General features: G+C 36.7%; 1 protein-coding gene across 1 annotated transcript; it reads right to left on the bottom strand.

The window, feature by feature from the left end:
* Positions 1–1613: 1613 nt before the first annotated feature.
* On the bottom strand, positions 1614–2768 carry LOC131076281 (uncharacterized). Its single transcript, XM_058013395.1, has one exon. It carries the CDS (start codon positions 2766–2768, stop codon positions 1614–1616), a length of 1155 nt encoding a protein of 384 aa, XP_057869378.1.
* Positions 2769–21997: the final 19229 nt, after the last annotated feature.

Raw genomic sequence — 21997 nt, forward strand, 5'->3', positions numbered from 1 at the left:
GATAAAAATAACATTAGCTTTTCGTTATCTCATTTCACTTATTTTTTTGGTTTTTAATCTTATTCTAATCTAGTTAATTGATTATGATTTCTTTATTTCTCTTTCCTAAAAAGAAGTACAGACCTCTTAGATGATTTTACCTTGTGTAGTTCGTAGTCCATATTAATAGCTAAATTTGCAGCTTAGCTTATTAGGTTTCTAATAAATGTAAAGAGGAGTTATAGCTGAAAACTTAGTTCAAATTCTAGCATACAGTGACAAATTAAAAATCTGGACATGGAGTACATGCTGTTCTAAATATCTGTAGATTGAAAATGTGACAAGAAAAAAAAATTGCAGAGCAGCACAGCACCTAGAGATCTAACAGAGACCTCCGAAGTGCGCTACAAGGGTTTTGCCGGCCATTTGTTAAACATACAGACGATAAGAACTACTGGTCTAATTGAACATAGAACAAGGCATGAAATCAGAATTCTAAAGAGACTTAGCTAAAATTTACCCCTAGGCTAGTCGCCCTCTTCAGATAACATCTAACTACTGTGGGTTAAACACCAAATGTTCTCATCCATAATCTTGACCTCTTCAATTTTTGTCTTCTCACCTGTTCATCTTCTTCCCTCCATGCACTTTCTTTCCTCTTTATTTCCTCTTTTCTTCGGTTCTCTTCATCTTCCTTCTCCCTGATGGTCTTATCCTCCACCTTCTTTGTAACAGCAGAGTCGGACTGTTCTCCACAACCCATATGACCCAGCAACACCCACAATTGCGTCAAAAATTGCCCTCCAGTAGTGAGGCACTGTGCATGGAATTCAGCTTTGTTGTAGACAGCAATGTATAACAGCAAAGCAACCCAATAATCAGCTAATAATTCCCACATCTGCTTCCTTTCGATTTTCAGCAGCTTGCGAGCTAGCTTTGTGCCTTTGCCTAGGCTGCTTTCTCCTCTGAATACATTTTTCAACTCCTTGACATTTCTATACTTGCCACTCGCAAGCTCACGGTGAAGATTCATATACGTTATCTTTGTGGTGTCTGGGTGGAGAGGCAAAAGATTGCGGTGTGAGAACAAAAGATAAGCACAATACTTGGATAAAGTGTTATTCACATTGAAATTTAGGCTACCCTTTTCTTCACTCTCATGCTCGCAAATTGCGGTAGCTACGTGCAAGGCCAAAATGTTGTCGTCCAGGTCCAATTCTGAAACCCATCGCAGGTCTGCGCCACTATCAAACAAACACTGATGAGGGGCATAAATTCCTTCTCTGCATCTCGCAATTTCTTTTGTCGGGGAACACAATTTTTTCACTTTTTCAAAGATAAATTCATTTAGATCATCTGGAACAGGCTTCGTCTCGATATGTTTATTTCTAATGTAGAAAGTTAAAAAAAATTCAGGCAATTTCCAGACACGAGAGTACCTGGTCTTGAAACAAGTGTCTGTGACACTGTACTGCTCAATTTTGTTCTTCCAGTACTCATCTCCCAATAGCATCCTAGCCTTCCGTAGAAAAGCAATAGTGTTCTCGATCATCTTCAACATGCAGTGGTGATAACATTATTTAGGAAGACGGCGATATTGAATCTTGGTGCAAATCAACCATACCATAGCCCAATCAGATACAATAATTTTGCACAGCTGATAGACCTCCATTAAAAACGCTACAGCAAGGAGAATGTACATTATGACTCGTTGCCTTCGCTGGAATATAATCTTTGATTTCACTGAATACTAGAAAGCCAGCAATCGCCAGGAAAGAGGCGCTGAGAAAGCGCCTTAATACTCCATACAGACTGAATGCTGTCCTCGCTGTGAGGCTTGACTTCGAAAATAGGAAATCAGACATGAACTTCAATTCCCTCTCGACAACTTTGAAAACTACATTTTTTGAAAAACGATTGTTAATAAACAATCTCCTGGTTTTTTGTCGAGGCCCTTCATGAAAATAAAGACCCACGAACCTCCGCTTATACATCTTGAACAATGCATAAGACAAACAGAGCATGTAGTCGTCTGTTGCTTTGTTGCCCTCTTCTTCGCACACATCTTTAATGGTCACTATATTTTTTCCTTGCAGCAAAGATTTCCAGCTTGTATATTCGTACCTCTCGTTTTGCAGCTTATAGTAAAGATGCTTCTCCCCCATGAGTGGGTAAATGTAATTTTCCTCTTCACCATTCACCGCCGATGGTGCTGCTTTCTCCTCTTCACTATTCACTTCCCGTGCTATCAGTTCCTCGTGCTTCATTAAGGCATAAATTGGCTGAGTAGAGTTAACTATCTGAGAGTTGCTGGCAAATGCCAATGCAACGGTTCTCTCAGCATACTTGCTAAAGCCTGCAATTTGTACAAGAATGGCAGCAACCAGCAGATATCCTGTAAATGCCGATACATATATGACATATACTGCGAGTGAAACATGGTAGAGCATGTAGAAACCATGTCTTAACCAGAGCTCGTTGTCGGCTGGAGAATATGCAGTGATTGCATCGGGGCCTCCGAGATGGACGAGCAGGAGAGGAGCCCATATGCCATATATCTCACGACGAGCATAATGCATCATGGTACCCAACGCAGAGATGGCCACTGGATCGGCAGAAATGTAAGCCACCCACACAACTAATCGCAAAATTAGGCTTGAGCTTCGATATCTACGAGCACCACAAACAACCAGAAGAATCTGAAGCAGCATGCTAGTTAACACTAGGACTCTTATTAACCAGTCCAGTGGAATTCGAATGGCCAAATCCACCAAAGCTTGCACACCCATACCTGCCAATGGAACAAAATGGCAATTATTATTTACGTGGAGAATGTGACTGTGTTTTAATGTTCAGCTCTTTTTCTGTGTGTTTCAATTTTTTAATTATTTGATGACCTATGCTCAACTGTTTATGGAAAGGATTTCTGGATAGACAGTGATACTCCATAGAGGGCACTGGCTACGCAGAGGACAAAATGGCCCGCCCCATGCCATGCCTTCTCCATACCCCCATGCCACGTGTACGGTTTGATTGGACGTGGTGGCTCCTTCTTTCATGCACATCAATTCGATTTGCTAGCATTTGGCCATAGGTACAATGTGCTCAGTCTACGAACGAGTCTATGCAGCGATCAAACCGGACTTGGCTGGCCAGAGTCCGAGGAAAGCGGCAGTTAAATCCCCATCAGATTGGCAGGTTGCACAGACGGATTGCAGGTACGATCCTGTCTCTCCCATCGAGGAACCAAACTTCCTTAATATAGAGGTACACGGAGGGGCATGGACAGAGGTGCAAATTTTCCCCTGGATAGCCAGTGCCGTGAGGTGACATCGACGAGCCATTTTGTGGTAAATGTGAAAAGACCTTATAGATAAAATAGAATAGGGGGGAGGGATATTGGAAACCAGCTCACTTGATAGTCTTTCACGTTTATCAAGTGGATCAGGATATGACGTGACATTTTTGCATAAGTGATTATGGCTTGTCATCCCACTACCTACATAACTAAGACCTGTTCAACACATTTTTTTCATGATCTTTCCGAGTAGGGCCCAACCAATGCGCATAGTGGAGTGGTGGCATCTTATGGTGGGTGCATAGAGTGGCTCCATCAGAAATAAAATTGAGATAGGCTTTTGTAGGGACCCTTCTCATGGCTCCGTAGGTTCAAATTGATCGTTCGCAGGATCCACGGATTCAGAGTTAGGGCCGTCAAAGTTTGACAATTTTTAGCACTTAGGGCGTTCAAAGGACGACGCCAGTAGGGTATGACCCCGAACGTTCGACCAAGTGGGGGGACAAATTAGAGCCATGCATAGGGTAATAATGAATTGTATTAAGTATTGTTCATTAAATGAATTGTATTGTATTGTTCATTAAATGAATTGTATTGTTCATTATACAAACAACACTTACGATGAAATGAAATGAATTGTATTGCTCATTAAATAACCATTATTAACCATTATTAATTATTGGAATGAATTAAATATTTCCATGATAACACCATGCACAAATGAGCAACAATTTATATGATCAAATATCAACTTTTGTATATATAAAAATGTCAAATGATTACAAATGTAAGTCCATATGCAAATATGGCATAAATGCCAACTCAAACAAAATGTATGTCTAAATACGTGAATGTATGTCCATATACAAAATATACATGCCAACTAGACATGTAAGCATCTCAAAACTATCTATAACATCCTAAGCTGCTGATGGATCATCAAAATCGATCCTCTTCACCGCACTGCTTAGCTCTAAAGGATCCTACATAAGAAAAACAAACCACGATTAATATTAGTTATATTACATAATTCACGTTTGAAAGTTTAACATAAAATGAACTATAATTGAACTATTCATGTTTACCTCATCTCCATGTTTTCTCTTCGGCTTTACAGGACTCTTGATGTATGTCTTCGGTAGAGGAGGTATGTTTTCAATATTTTCATACACAACCTACATATGTTCAGAAACATGACATTGATACAATTTAACATATAATTGTCACTAATAATAACAAATTATATCTACTAAACACAAAATAAAATAAACACACATCTACTTGAGGCATCTCTTCTTTTTCTTCATCTTTAGGTATACTGGGTGTAGTCATCAAGGATGTGAAGCCAACAATTCTCTGTACATATACACAACAAGTATATGAAACTATCAATCTATGTCTAGACATGTATAATCACTATAAGTTATTTAAATATTCATTCAATCATATTTGCATTCAATTACCTTTCCCTTGTCTCCAACTACACTACCAGATCCTAAATCACACTACCCCGCACTTGTGCTGCTTGTGCCCTACAAGAGTAAAATAAGATATACATGCAAGTTACTACATAATTTAATTAATACCAATATAAATGATGAGCATGTATGTACAATAAAATACAAATGACTAGGTGCAATAATATATGTACTATCAAGCTATCAAGGCCAAATGAAATGGTCGACAAGGTGCCATCCTGAATCTATCTCAAGTCCTTCTTGGTCATCAACTGTTAAATAGACCATGTAAATAAAAATTAGTACTTAATATTATCTAGATTATAAATATTCATTCAAAATATAGCATGAACTGTGAAAATACAAATCTTACCACTATATCATTAATGTATGATGACGATGCCTCCTCGCCTCTAGCATGTGAGGACTCCCCAGGGTATCCTTCAATCTGTGTCATAACATCTGGTGCATCATGCATCTCATGCACCTCATAATTTGCACTGTCCGCAAGAGGATCAACAGGTTGTCCAATTGGAACCAAGCATATGTGCCCACACATGACACAACTATGGGGCACACATATGTGTGGAACCGAGGATGACATGTCAACGCCACCAGATGCACCAATACCATCAAAAGTAGGCTGAGTTACTGAGCCAACCTAAGAAATCAAAAGGCTACTCAAAGAGTGAATAACCGATATGGTTCGTGAAGCTGCCTCACAAATGATATTTGGATGCTGCACTAGAGGTGGGGGATCAATAGGAGGGGGGACATATGGGCCCTGAACTACTCTGATTGCCCCAGGTCTATTTTGGGGCATACCTAATCCCACACCTTGGAAAGGCTGGATGTCAAAGTAGTTCACATGTTTGCCTAAAACAAACTTAACATACAATTTTTTTATGAAGTAGAAGGGGACATCAAGATTGTTGTTGGGTGGTTTGTCAAAAACCATCCACCAACAATCCCAAAAGTTTTTCACAATACCATCATTTGTGCACCATTTAATAGAAAGTTTTATTTTTTGGGGGTCTATGGGTTGACCGGTGCAGGGATTCACAAACAATGAGGCGATATCGACTTTCGATATCTCAAGATCCTTGATCTCCTTATATGACAAGCCATCCGCATATTGTTCCCTCATAGAATCTCGCCACAAAAAGGCAGCATTGTGCTCCTCAGTCATGGTTTCCATACTCTTTATGATCGACGTGAGAGGATCAAACATTGGGTTTAGAAGAGAGATCCTATGATATACATCTGCAATCCCCTTCAATTCATTCAAATTTTGTTCAATCAAATCCTTAATTGAGGGTGGGTTTGGCAAAGGAGGGTTTGGTTGTTGCGGTTGTGGTTGATCAATGTTTTTATTGTTATCCCCCATTTTTAACCTAATTGAATGTAAACAATTGAATTTAGTTAACAAATTTAAACAATTTTGTATTTGATTTAAAAAACCTAGTTTTCATGAAAAAAACCGTATTTTCAATGAAAAAACAAATAAACATTAAAAAAATACAAAAATTGAATGAAAATAATTGAAAACAATAAAAATCTTACCTTTCAATCTATTCTTTAGCAATTTTTGGGCAAAAAATCGGATATCGGATTTCTATAAAATTGCACAGCCCGTAGGTTAAAAATAACTCATGGGTTGTCATAGTCGAAATATATTGTCTCAAAAAATCGGATATCCAATTTTTATACTTAAATTATTTTAAAATAAAATATAATAATATATTATATTATAATATAATATAATATAATTATATATTATATACTATGTATTATATAATATAATATAATATAATATAATATAATATAATTTTATATATATATATACCAGAAGGTCAAGAGTCACAACTTAGAATTCCACTTCAAATGTCCCTATTGGGAATTGAACTTGGGTCTCCATAGTGAGAACCCAATGTTTTAACCAATTAAGCTCAACTCCTTGGACTATTATATTATATAATATAATATAATATAATAATATATTATATATTATATAATATGTAATATATAATATTACATTATATATTATATAATATATTTTTTAATTTAAAATTACAAATAAAAATCTGATACCCGATTTTATCTAATATCCGATTTGCTTAGTTAATTACCATGCCAAGGTGTACTGACACCCATGCCAAGCAAAAAGTCAACACAGATTTTTGCGTTTTTTAGGTGAGTGGAGAAGGCTATTTTTTTCACATTGCCACTTTTTGGCCCCCCATGATCCTACACTAACCCAACATGATTTCCTTCTCTATAATAATGACTGATTTTTAATATGAGGCAAATTTATCCTTATGTTATCTATGATATTCAGGAAATAAATCAAGCTTATATGTTTGGGCACTAAAGATCTACTTGTAGAGAAAATAAAAGAAAAACATTAACATTAATTATTAAAACTATGCTTTTATATCTACAAAAGTCTATTTTTTGTTTCTAAAAAATGTTATTAATGTGAATAGCAGTGAAGGTAATGCTAAACTTTTAAATTTTTTTTTTTTTAATAATTTTATATCGAACATTACTACACATTTTTGTTAATAACTCTTTCTAAAAAAATTGGTTAGATTTATGTTAGATATAAACTTTTTGGTTGAACCTAATTTTTGAATCAAAATATTACTAGAAAATATATTTTAGAAAAAAATGAATCTAACTAAATTGAATCATTGAAAATATCCCAAGTTGTACTTAGAATATGCTTTGATAGTTTGATTTTCCTACCAATAACATTTTAGTGTGACTTTTTTTGAGTTGGAACTAGTTAAGTCACATAAATGATGTGTTAGAATAATGAATAATTTTGCACAATTTTTCAAAAATCAATCATAAAGTGTAATAGAACTTTGGAATTTCATCCAATCATAAATTCTTTCTTAGTTTCTTCACAAAGTAATGGGTTTGAGGATAAGGACCTCCTACTTAGAATACCCATTCAAGATCCCAAATTTGGTTTAGTCATTGTTTAATTTCAATAATGTATCCTACATTACATGATAGAATATTATGTTTTAATTCTCCCTAATTTTTGTAATTTTAAATAGAGGTGAGGATTGAATTTCTTTCTTTAGTGGTATCTTTCTCTAGATTAATTAGTTGGGGATTCTATTAGGACCTTTTCCTAATAAAAAAATAAATATATAAAGATTACATCCCTAAATATTGCATTTATAATAGAATAAATTTTCACAATAGTCAAGTATAACAAATTTATTGAAAAAAATGAAACATTAAATTACCATTACAAACATAAAAACCAAAAAATAGTGAATATATATACAAAATAAATGTTACTCCCTACAAACATGACAACCATAACCAACAACATCATATATAGAAAGGGAATCTTCAAACATACTAATGCCAAAATCTACAATTCTCTACCACATTGCAATCCAGTAGGTATTCAACCTCTATTGCATTAGGGTTCTTATTTACATTTGTCAAGACTCTAACAACTATGGGATCAAGTGATGAGAACCTACTTCATGAATTTTTTTTTTGAGCTAAGCTATATAGTTCTTACTTGCAAAAAATGATCAGAATTGTGAAAGTGTTGGAGAACTCTACATGACATTGGTTATGAAACACCATGAAAGTTTTCAACACCCTCCCTACATCTAGACAAAAATAATGACAAAATAATAACATATGATGTACTAGCTTCAATTCTTCATTGTCGATGAGTATAAATCCTAAAGGAATTGAATGAATGTTCTTAACACCATCACTGATAATTTTCTTCCACAATTACCACCTCCTCTTCCTTATTTTCAACACTCTAAGCCACACTAGGAATAACTAATACCAATTATTATGAGCTCCTCCCTCATATAAGCCTTATAATGTAGGGGGCATGATTATCCAAACTATAGGTAACTATTTCATTACAACTGAAGGTTTAAAGTAATCTCTTATGCACGAGTTGAGCTCCTCTTAAAGGATACTTTTCCTTTTATAATTGATGCATGATTATTATGGTGATCATAAAACTATAGACCACCTAAAGAATAAAAATAAATAAAAATCACCAAAATACCATCCCATAGAAATTTACTAGTAATAAGACACAATAGTAAAAACTACCACATTATATAAATTTAACAATATGTTCTCATGCACACTCTATAAATGTAGAGAGATGTTTTATTACAATAGATTATTACAAGTTATTATTTTTGTAGACCAAGAATAATATTTGATGCTCTGCAAATTGTCGTATAACACATAAAAACACAAGAAACCAAGATAAATGTTAGTGAACTAATCAACCAAAGATATATCTAAGCAGACATACCAAGAGAGACACTAAAAGCAAAGTAAAGCATTTAATTATGAAATAAATGCAAGAAGACATCTCCAAATGTTTTCTACCATGCTTGTAGCTCCTCCTCCCTTGTTCCTCTCCTCTCCAAGTTCCAAATTAGTGTAGCTCTCAACAACTCTTTGCATTATGGATGCCTTATGGAGATTCAAGATGAAAGATGATTAATCAAAAATGTTATGCAAATGTGAACAAGAGCTAAAATAAGAGATTCCCTAATTAGCTAGTGTTGATTTTAAAACAAAAGAGTGAATATGATTGATTATTAATGCTCTCTAAAATGACTATAATGTAAATGCTTGAGGCTTGAGGATTTGAAAATGAGGAATGTGAGCTCTATTTATAGGTAAAATGGAGCAATGGATGGTTGAGATTGAGTAATTTCAACAAGGGTCGGGATTAAATGGTATTCAATCCATGTGAGGATTTTCAACCCAATCCCAGGATGACAAGTGTCAACATGAGATGGGTTGAGAGGAGAGGGAAGAAGCATTAAATGCTTGACATGACCTGAGAGTTACTCTAGGGGGTAAGGTTAAGGTTGGGTTGAGTGAATAAATTCATTGTTCAAAGAATAATGCTTTTATCCAATGGATAAACTCTTGCGCAAGAGAATGAGGCTAACCATGGTCAAAGCAATAAATGCTTGAGGAGACACATGGGTTACATGAGGGTTGAGTTAGGGGTCAAAGTCCCTAACCATGGGTGCAAGTGGATTTAACCATAAATGGTCATGTAAGAGCCATTAGTGGTTTGGAAGATTCTAGAGGTTAGATTGTTGAACACACAAAGCATTTAATGCTTTTCAAAGATTTTGGAGTCTTTGAGAAGTGACTTCAAGTTGCTTATGAATGTGACAATGATTAGAATAATTAGGAATGGTTTAGAAGAATCTAGAAGTGGATTAGAATTGCAAGTGGGTTTGGTGGTTGAGGGAAAATAGGATTTTTATTAAAATAAAATTCATTTATTTCAATAAATAGGTGCAAGTTGCATTTTTAGGAGAATGCAAGTGGGGGGATTTTAATGATTTAATAAATGTTTTATTTAATTTATTTAAAAGAGGAAAGTGGATTAAATTGAATAAATATGATTTATTCATTTAATTGATTGTGAATTGGGTTTAATGAATGAATTAAAATAAATTGAATAATTTATTTAATTAATAGGAGAATGTTTTGAAGATGAATTAATTAAATATTAATTTAATTAACTATTGGCTAGTGGATTTTTAATCAAATAAATAGCAAATATTCATTTAATTAAACTGCACAGATATATGTGACTACAATATTAACTATTTATAATACCTCAACTCAAAAACATAATATCGCACTACCAAACGTAAATAGAGATATATAACATAAAATCTTTGTGGAAGATTTAGAAAAGTTTTCTTCTTCCAAGATGGTGAAATCCTTGTTGCCATTTTACAAATCCTTGGTATGGATCTCATCAAAATATTTATTTGACACAATATCAATATTGACATATCTTCATGTTTGTATGTAATATTTATACCCCTATTAGTGAAAAGGAACTTATTAAGGCCATAAGAATAAGAACATGAAAGTAATTGATGACACCATCACTCTTGTAAATGTGAGTACTCTCCCTCTTAAAAGATTTAAATGCCATGAGTTTGTTTCAATTGATATTATTCATAATATTGAGACTAAATTCATAATAGATTTATAGTGATGAATAAAGAAATATTTAAGATTCTAAAAAATTTGGTGTTTTCTTTCTCCCAACCGTCATTGGATATTGGGTGATCTTTGAGGCAATATGTCAAACAATTCATGTGCTTGATCTAAGCTTACACATTTTGCATGCATGCGTACCTAGGCAGTTGCACTACAACATCTATGTGATGGATGTTCGTACCTTGCTCCAAAGTTCTCATTTTCACACAAGCTGAAATAATGTTGGCAAGGTTGCAGAGGGCAAAGGTTGCCAGTCGTTGCAGAGTCTGGCTTTATACTCACTAATCACATTTGGTTGGAAGTTTCTAAATCCATTTCAAACACATTTTGTGCATATCCTGCAATCATAGCATTCCATTAGATCGTGTTTCTTTGAGGCATCTGACCAAACAGTTCATGCGCTTTTATGTCTATACTTCCACATTTTTCAAACATGTCAAACTAGAGCATTTCCAACTATAAGCATCTGCTATTAATTGCCCTTACCTTATGCTTTGATGGAAGCCCATACTTTGTTCCAAAGCTCCCATTTTGTGACAGGTAGAGAGTACATTGGCAAATAAAACTGATCGAAATGGAAATCTATTTGTTGCATTGATTGCATTGTGAGGACGCTTATGTCTTTCATCGACTGCATAAAGCAGGAAAGGACATGAGAATATCTTAGTGGGGAGGTATTCTATGATAGCTATGAGGTAGATGAGAGTTTCTTATGCCATTTGCTTTGTTCTATGTAGTCAAACACAGGAACATTGTTTGAATTCAAATGCTAACGACGATTGTGTTTTTAACAAAAATGAACGGGAAGGGACGTCAGGGAAGGAATTGGCCCACAAAACACCTAAGCAGTCAAAGCTTAGTGTGTGTTGTTTAAGGCTGGCCCATTGAAAGTATTGTTGCACAAACAACATCAGTTTCTAAAGGTCCTACCAAGTGACCTCACGTATTACACATGTGTACAAAAAATAGACAAAAAAAAAATTGAATTGACCTTCAATACCTTTTCGACGTACCCATTGCACACCAAGATGCAATTACTAGTATAATTCCCTATTGGCATGGCCCTTGCACCTCCTTTAGGGTGCAAAGGCTAGTTTTTATATAAAGCCGATAAAAAATTTCTACAAAGCCATCATCACAATAAGCTAAGGCATTTATTCAGTTGAATTAATATCTTCTCTCGCTAATGACATTAACCGAAGTTTAATGTTTTTGATTAAGGAAAAACAAGTTTCTAAGACCAGAAACCCTATACAAGACAGGTTTTAGTAGGATCTGCAACCCAAACCGAAAGATAAACTTGAAAGTCCACTCAAAGAAATAGGACACAAAAGAGACTCAGCACAGCCAATTAAAAGAAGGGGAACAACATAAGAAAGACCCACACCAAAAACTAGCGTGCTGCAAAAAACCGGCAGCCCCAACCCAACCAGAAACGATCAAGAATTTGTCCTAGCCTTGTGGGATCGAAGGGTCATATCAAAAGAGAACTGGGACAATTTAGATTTTTTACTTTTAACAGTAATCCATCCTCCTCAACCCTAACAGAACCGAAGTTTAATGTTATTCTAATGTTATTCACGTAAAAATCAGAAAGAAATTTCACAAAGTAGATAATCATTAAAGGAATATCGTTATCGAGTAATAATAGTCTATGAAGGAAGGAAAGGAGAATACCTCAAGAAAAGACTAGAATCGCTTTCGAATAACTCTTATCTGCACTCTTACAAATTTTCATCTTTCTCAGGCATACTCACATTCATTGCAGTTTAGGCCATTGTTTTTCTTGGTTTTCATTGATCAATAGCTGAGTACTAAGCTTTAGTTTCCCAATTGTTATTTGAAATATCAAATATGGTATCTCTGACATATAGTGTGATTATTCTTGTGTCTGGAAAACTTGACGCGATTATTAAAGAACGGGAAAAACTGGAGACTCCACTCGATCACTTCAGAGATAATTTTGAATGGCTGAGCAAGAATCTCACAATTATAAGAGATTATGTCAGAGTTGCAGATGAGCAGAGTAAACACAAGGTGTCAGTGGAAAGCTGGCTTCTGGATGTTGCAGAGATTGCTTGGGATGTAGAGGACATACTGGAAGAAATCGCTATTCAATCTAAAGCTACTAACGATGAAAGCTCCCGATCCTCCTGTGTTTGTGCTTTCAGCTTTTCTAAATTAGCCTTTCGCTATAAAATGACAGGTCGAATTAAAGATGTTAAAGGTAGATAAGGTCCATTCTGGCATATTTAGAGGAGCTCAAGCTTGTTGGGGATCTGACTCATTCAGATCAATCCTCCACGAGTACATCACAGAATGTAAATTGGAGGCGGTTACAAATAATAGAGAGTGGTCCAAACCCAGTGGCTATTGAGTCCAAGGTTGAAGACTTGCTCCGCCTACTCGATGACCCTGCAGCGCCTGTCATTGCCGTCGTTGGCATGGGCGGCGTCGGGAAGACATTTTTACTTCAACAGAATAAAGGGTAAGTATGAGAATTCAATCTGGCTCGTTATTTCTCAGACTTACTCCCTTGAAAAGTTGCAAGCTGCTTTGGCCATGAAACTAAAATTGTACGAGGTTGTAAATGAGAGGGTAAATGAGGTGACGGCGGCAGAGCTGATTCATGCCCGTTTAGAAACCACAAAGTCCCTCATTGTGCTGGATGATGTTTGGAGGGCAACTATGCAAGAAAATTTGATATCTGCACTTGGCCTTCCAACCGGGGATAATACTCACTGCAAAATTGTTCTCACCACAAGGAGCAAATATGTGTGCACAAACATGAATGCTCGTGTTTATGAGCTGCACCCTTTGTCAGAAGAAGAGAGCTGGGACCTGTTTTGTGCTTTTGCCTTCCAGGGAAATCAGCCGCCACATCATCTTGAAGGGATTGCTCGCCAAATCGAAAAGGAATGCGGGAGATCGCCCTTGATTGTTAAAACAGTGGCAGCGTCTCTGGCGAACGATATATTGTCAGTGCAGTGGACATCCGAATTGGAGCAGTTAAGAGTGGTATCTTATACCGAGGACCCAGTTATGCAGATTCTCCTGTTGAGTTATATTTCTCTACCTGCTTATCTTAAGCCCTGTTTCGCATTTCTTGCATTCTTTCAGGAGGATGTTAAAATAGACTCCCAATACATCATAAACTTGTGGATAGCTGAAGAATTGATTCCTGAGTCAGCAGACCAGCAAGATACTGGATGGAGTTATATATATCATCTTCAAAATCTATGTTTGGTCGAGATGACAGACGATATTCAAGTTCCTCAAAAGCGATGGCTCAAATTGCACGATTTATTGCTTGATTTGGCGATTAGTATATCAGAACAAAGTAAATGTGCATTTAGTGTGGAGAAAGCCTCCATGAAAAGTCCAGCTGAGCAAACGAGAAGCAGGTACCAAAACTATCGTCGGATTTTGTTGGCGGGTAAAGGCATAAATGACCGCACCATTGCAGAGAGTAGTGTGGCTAGTCTAGGATCAGTAAAGACTTTATCAATATACGACAATGATATTTCTACCATTCCGGAACAATTCTTTGCCAGCATGGAATTATTAAGGATTCTTGACTTGAGCAGCACTCACATCTCTACGCTACCCGAATCCGTTGCAAACCTCAGGCATCTCAGACTCTTGAATTTGGGTCGCACAAAAATCAGACATGTTCCAAAATGTATTAGAAAACTCGCCAATCTTCGTTTTCTCTACATTTCTGAGTGTACAGAACTAACCCGTCTACCTGAATGGATAGGCGAACTCAAATATCTGGAGCATCTCAAAGTGGCGGGTTGCTCTGATGAATTGGCCAGTCACATGCCCGCTGGGATATCAATGCTATTTTCATTGCAGACACTTACATCAGATTACCTCAATCTTTCCATTCAGGACAATAAATTGCTAAAACTAGAGCATGTTGTAAGTCTGACCAGGCTTGAAGAGCTATGCATAAACGTTAATCATATAGAGGAACTAGAAGCTATATATGAGGGGGTTCTTGAGCAGTTGGTGAAATTGCGTTCTCTGGCAATAGCTAATGAGATTCCACCGATGGAATTCAAGAATGCAGCGGATCTTCCTTCTTCTCTTCCTGAGTCCATGAAAGCCATGGAAAATATTGAGAAGCTTTTCCTCTGGAATTTTTCTGTGCCAAGTTGGTGTTGCTCTTTGATATTTGTCCTCGATGACAAAAAGGAATCTGCATCTTCATCAAGAATACTGACATGATTCGTTGGACAGGTTTATTCTTTCCTGGTTTAGTTTGACACCTGGTGAGTTGTTGTCACACACTTGGATATATTCACTTTCAAATACAACATGTATCTCAATAGTCTAGTTGCCTGAGTATCATACCTTGAGATGTTTTATAATCTAATTTTTATAAAGGCAAGTTCGTTGATATAAGCATGTAGTTATATTTTATTGTCAAAGTCTTTCTCACGGGCCAGATTGGTGACACGGATACATTGAATAAAGTTGACTTGGCATTTAAAATGAATGATAACTTTGGTTAATATGGTGGTTAATGCTCTTACGGACTAGCGGCATATTCTTGGAATATATTGTTCACTTATGCGACCGACATAAATCAAAAGCTTTTGGAGCATCTCTTTGTTTTGTTTGTTTGAAAAAAGTTTATTTTTCGGATGAAGCCCGTTACTAACCCTAGCCGTCATGAGAAATGTAGCCGTTGTAGCAAAGGAGCACGAGTTAGTTTCTTCTGTCGAGAAGGATGATGCAAGGGTGAACTAAACAATGAGCTCAATGTTTTTCTGGTCAGTTTTTCTCTTTCATTTATCAATGAGGTTGCGTATTATAGGTAATATTTTTGTTCAACTGCACATAAAGAATCTGGGGTTTCAGCCATGAGAAATGGAAATAATGAAAAGGGTTTAGTAGTTTGTTTTTTGTTTTTTGTTTTTTCTAAAAAAAAAAAAGAAACTACATTTCGAAAGCATATAGCTTCTATCTTGTTTTTCAGATTTGGGAAATTCAAGAATTTTACGTTATTTACTTCATTTTTGAAAAGGTCAAAACAGAGACAATAATATTGTCTTTCAGATTTTTCTGTTGCATAGTTAAGTGGTTATTTTCAGTTTGCAAAACAAATCCTAGTGAGGGTTTGGTAACCCTATATGAGGGTTATTCTTGAAGACAGTTTTGAGAACAGTTTAAAAAGAACATATTGAAATACACAGTTTTTTTTGAGTGTGAAAGAGGGAGAAAACAGAGAGGTTTGAAAAAGAAAACAGAGTGTTATGTGTAAAATAAAACACAATAGAACAAAATATTATCAGACATTTTGATTGTTGAGGGTTCTAGATTATTACTCTGTTTTGTTGCAGAGTACATGTGGCTAGAGTGGTTGGAATTATCTTTGTTGTTCAGAGATTGAGTTTTCTCTCTGATAGTGTTTAATCTTTAAAGAATGTTATCATTCTATGTTTGCTATACAGAGACATGAAGAATATTGTTGCAAAATTATTTTAGTGAGAACCATTTGCACAGATTGATATATTATACTCGCTCCAATCATTGATAGTTTTGTGACTGCAGAACTTAGTGCAATCATAAAGCTACTAGTGATTGTAGCTTGAGTTGGATTTTTTTTATATATTGGATAAGACAGAGGGGTTGGCGCTCCTTGAGGCTTTATGGCTTCTAAATTTTGTGTACTGAGTTGGTGCTCTTTGAAATAATATAAGGAATCTTTTACCGATTGGTTTTTCTACCCCAGGAGGGTTTTCCACTCATGAAAATTATGGTGTTATGTACCCAATCTTGTCTCAGTTTGTCTTACTAGTCAACGCTCTGATACTTCATGTCTTTTTCTCTTTTTACTTCATACTCAGCTCTGTTTGAATTTATGTGATGTAATCTTTGCAATACACTTTTAGCTGTTTTATGTTTTGTAAAAGAATCAAAAACATCTTGCTTTCTGAAAAGCATAAATCAAGATTTTTCATTTGTCCTTATTTTTGAATGATCTGTTTTACTTGCTTCGATAGCAGTGTTGTTTTAAGATGTTAAGTCTCATTTGTTCATATTTACAACTCACATTTTCACTGCCATTCATCTGTGCTTATTGTTAAACAAGGTTGTCAAGTTTTAAGTAGTTCTTATCAAAATTGTTACAATCTTATTCACCCCACCCCCCCTCTCAGAGTGTCTCCACTTCCAACAAGTGGTATCAGAGCATTGGGTCCCTCATATAGGTTTGTCCTAGGGATTGTTCTTGGTCTTTTGGAAGTTTTTTTATGGCTCATTCTCAAGAAGGTGCTTCTTTATCAAGAGCTCCCCTCTTTGATGGCACAGATTATGTGTTTTGGAAGATCGGGATGGAAACATACTTGATCTCTATTGATGTAAATGTGTGAACATTGTTACCACAAAATATGTTGTTCCTACTTCTATTCCTTCAAATCCTAATGCTAAAACTCAATATGAGTTAAATGTTAGAGCTAAGCATGCTCTCTTGTGTGGTCTCACCAAGGATGTGTTTGTTAAAGTTATGCATTGTGCATCTGCTAATGAAATATGGAGTAAGCTTGAAACTATTTATCAAGGTGATGCAAAGGTCAAAGAATCTAAAATTCTCACACTCAAGAATCAGTTTGAGTCATTGAGAATGAAAGAAGATGAGACTATTGCAAATTATTTTCTTAGAATTGATGAAGTTGTGAATTCAAGAAGGGGTCTTGGTGAAAATGTTGATGAAAAAGATGTTGTTAGAAAGGTTATTAGAACTTTACTACCTAAATTTGAAACTAAGGTGTCAACTTTAGAAGAAAAGAAAAGTTTTTCTACTATGTCTCTTAACAGCCTTCAAAGCATACTCACAGCCTATGAAATGAGGATAGGTAGTAATCCTCTAATTCTAAAGAAACTGCTTTTAAAGTAGAAAAGAAGGAGGAACTAGATAGTGAGTTTGAACTTTCAGATGCTATAGAAGCCCTGCTAGTTAGAAAGTTGAAAAAAAATATAAGGGAAAATTACCCTTCAAATTCTTTAATTGCGGCAAAGCTGGACACTTTGCTGCTCAATGTCCCCTGAGTGATCAAAACAGTGAAGAAGAAAAACTAGAAAAAGTTTTCAAAAAGAAAAAATGGAACTCTAAAAAGAAATTCAATCCTTTTCAGAAAAAGAAGAGTCTTTTTATAAAAGAAGATTCTGAAAATGATTCAAATGACTCACCTTGTGAAGGTGATGAAACTTTGTTTATGGCTGAAATAGAAACTTCCTCAAAGAAAGATATAATTAACATGTCAGAAGATAAATCTGATGACTTAGATCAAGGTGAAATTGATCTTGAAGGAGAGTTGCTTTGTGCTCTCAAAGAAATCAAAAGACTAAAGAAGCTTGTAGCTTCTCATGAAAGTGAATATAAAATTTTGCAAAATTGAATTAAAAGATTCAAAGCAAACAGTAGAAGATCTAAAAGTCTTACTTGTTGATAGTGAGTTGAAAGTTAACACTTTGGAACAACAAACTAATTCTTCGCATAAGCAGATTGAGCAGTACGAAAGTACCTTGCATTTGAATGAAATCTTAAGCAAACAAAAACAATGCAAGAATATGACAGGTGTAGGTTTTGAGAGTGTTGAATTGTCAAAACAAATTACTAAACCTACAAACAGAAACCAATTTCAGGCTTACAACAAAATGACACCTTTTAGGTTTGGGTTCTTTCATGGTTATTGTTTTTACTGCAACAAGTTTGGCCATAAGGTTAACACTTGCAGATTTTTGCAACATAGAACTCCTATGTTTGGACACAATCAAGCCTATGGCTTTCCAAACACTGTGAAGTGCATTAAGTGTAACACCTTCGGACATACTTCTTCTCAATGCAAATCAAAGGCAAACATTCATAAGATGTGGAAACCAAAGTTTGTCCCTAGTACTGAATAGTCTATGATAGTGCAAACTGCATTCCTTTCAAGTAAGAAGTCATTGTGGGTGTTGGACAGTGGCTGTTCACACCATATGACAGGAGACAGAAATAAATTTATTCATTTTGAAGACTTTGATGGAGGTTTTATAAGATTTGGTGATAATTTAGGAGCCTTTGTCAGAGGTAAGGGTACATTATTATTGAATGATGATACTCCAATACATGATGTGTATTTTGTTGAAGGATTGAAACACAACCTGCTAAGTGTTAGTCAGATTTGTGATAGTGGTTATTGTAGGATTTTGCCAAGATCAAGGGCACAATGAAAAGCATAAAAGAGACAATAGAATGACAAGAACAAACTGTATTCTCATCAATATACAAATGATCAACTGGATTAACCAATACAATGAATAGAGGCCTGCTTATATAGTCAAGGCCATATGGATGTATGAGCACACAAATATGACATGTGGCTCAATGAGAAACAAGGGTAGGTAAGAAATACTAGGGGTAGGTAGGAGAAATAATATAATATTCCACAAGAGGTAGATGACCCACCAAATGTGGAGTGGAACAGCTTAATAAGACCACAAAAGGTGGAATTTCTCCTACAAGTTCTATCCCTATGTGCACACTTCCTTAAGTGTCTCAAATCCAAACTACGAAGAGATGCATTATCCTACTTGTTAACTTAAGTAAGTGTAATAATATCCAAAATGAATATTTATTTACACCAACACCCCCCCTTAAGTGCAACTTAGGGGAATGAAGACTCAAGTCAACAATGCAAGATGGGTCCCGGCTACGAGGCCATGATAGGTACCCATGTACAATATGCAAATGCAAGTAAAACTATGCAATGCAATCTCTCACAAATGGAGAAAGGGAGAAAACCCAGTGGGAAAAAAACTTCCCCCCAAAAGAGAGATGAATGTACATAAGACTCTCAAAGAAGAAGGACAAAACCTCAAAGAGGAAAAAGTCCCCCCATAAGAGAGGAAGGAGAAGTCAACTGACCCCCCCTAATGACACATCTCGCACCCCCAAGAGAGCTCGCAACTGCTGGAACTTACTCTCGATGAAAGGTTTGGTGAATATGTCAGCAACCTGCTTTGCTGTAGGACAATATTGCAAATCAATGACCTTCTCCTGGATGAGCTCTCGGATATAGTGCATATGAATCTCGATGTGTTTGGTCCGCTGGTGCTGGACCGGGTTCTTTGAGATTGCAATAGCACTCTGATTGTCACAATGTAGAACTGTCAGCCGTGGAGTGGTGAATCCAAACTCTATGAGAATCTGCTGGAGCCAAATGGTCTCAATCGCTGCGTTAACAACGCCTCAATACTCAGCCTCAGTTGAAGAGAGAGCAATAACATGTTGCTTCTCAACTCTGCCAACAAATGGGGCTCGAACCAAGGTGAAAACTGTAACCAGAAGTAGACTTATGATCATCAAGATCACCAGCCCAATTGGAGTCTGTGTAACCAACCAAGCGAAGTCCTGTGCCTGCTGCATAGTGAATCCCATAGTGATTTGTACCCTGGATGTAATGAAGGATGTGTTTGGCAGATTTTGCAATGAAGCTCATGTGGATCCTGCATGAAGCGGGAAACCATGCCAACTGCAAATGAAATATCAAGGCATGTATGAGTCAAGTAGATGAGACTACCCACAAGTTGATGATACAAAGTGGCATCAACTAGTGGAGAATAACACTGAGCCTCAAGCTTGACTCCTGAAAGAAAGGGAGTCAGGGCAGGCTTACAATCAACCATATGAAAGTGTGAAAGTAGATCAAGAGCATACTTGGGCTGCGATAGTGTAATCCCGGAAGGTGACTGTGAAATCTCTATCCTGAGAAAGTAGTGCAAAAGACCCAAGTCAGTCATAGCAAATCTGTCATGCAAAGCAGATTTGACCCTGCTAATGATGGATGAAGTACTCCCTGTAATGATCAAGTCATCAACATAGAGCACAAGTATCAAGTGAGAGTCATCCTGTCGCAAAATGTAGACATTCAGATCGGAATGACACCTGGTGAACCCTGCGGAGAGAAGAAAGGAATCCATCTTGGCGTACCAAGCCCTGGGGGCTTGCTTAAGGCCATAGAGAGATTTCCTTAGTCTGCAAACCAAGGAAGTATCCTGGATGAAATCCTGTGGCTGCTCCATATAAATCTCCTCATCAAGGTCACCATGAAGAAAAGCACTCTTCACATCCATCTAATGTACAACCCAACCATGAGCTGCAACAATAGCAAGTGTCAAACGAATGGAGTTCATCTTGGCTATGGGTGCAAAGGTCTCAGTATAGTCAACACCTGCAACCTGAGAGAAACCTTTCGCAACAAGTCGAGCCTTATACTTATCCACACTACCATCCGCTGTAAACTTGGTCTGATAGATCCACTTACATCGAACCATCTTTCTCCCCTTAGGGAGATGGACTAAATCCCATGTGTTGTTCCTCATCAAGGAACTATACTCTTCCTCCATAGCTTGGTCCCACTCAAGAACCCCTGATGCTTCCCTAAATGTCTGTGGATCGGAAGCGGTAGCAATGAATGCATGTGGAAGATCCTGATGTTGTGATCGAGTTCTCCATGTATCTGAAGGATCCCCAACAAGAGAACCCGTGGACTCAAGTGTCTGTCGAGCCCAATGAGGTCTAGGTGGAGGTGGAGAACGAGGTTCCTCAACTTCAAGTGGACCCTGCAGAGGTGTAACCCTACGAGTTGGAGTTGAAGGAGTCTCATCATCTGAATCACTAACATCACTATCGACAATGGAGGAAGGTGGAGGAGGTAGAGAGGCTAAGCTAGGAGAGCTTCCCTCAAAGTGAACACTCCTCTCAATGAACACCTCATGTGTCTCTGGATCCATCAATCTATATGCCTTAAAACCCTCAAGATATCCAACAAATATGCAAGGCTGACTCTAAGGTTCCAATGCCTTGCGTTTCTGCAGAGGTATGCGAGCCCATGCTGGACACCCAAAGACTTGAAAATGTCTCACAATCGGTTTCCTACCAACCCAAGCTTCAAAAGGAGTAATACCTTGCAAAGCTTTGTGAGGAACCCGATTCTGGATGTGTGTGGCACAACTGATAGCCTCTGCCCAAAAGGCAGGATCAAGAGAACGTGCATGTATCATACAGCTAGCCATTTCTTTGAGAGTTCTATTCTTGCGTTCTGCAACCCCATTCTGTTGTGGAGTGTATGCGACAGAATGCTGAAGATCAATCCCCTCAAATGTACAAAAATCCTCAAGTCTCTTGTTCACATATTCCCTTCCATTATCTGTG

The sequence above is a fragment of the Cryptomeria japonica genome, chromosome 4 (assembly GCF_030272615.1).
Source record: "Cryptomeria japonica chromosome 4, Sugi_1.0, whole genome shotgun sequence".
Taxonomy (NCBI): domain Eukaryota; kingdom Viridiplantae; phylum Streptophyta; class Pinopsida; order Cupressales; family Cupressaceae; genus Cryptomeria; species Cryptomeria japonica.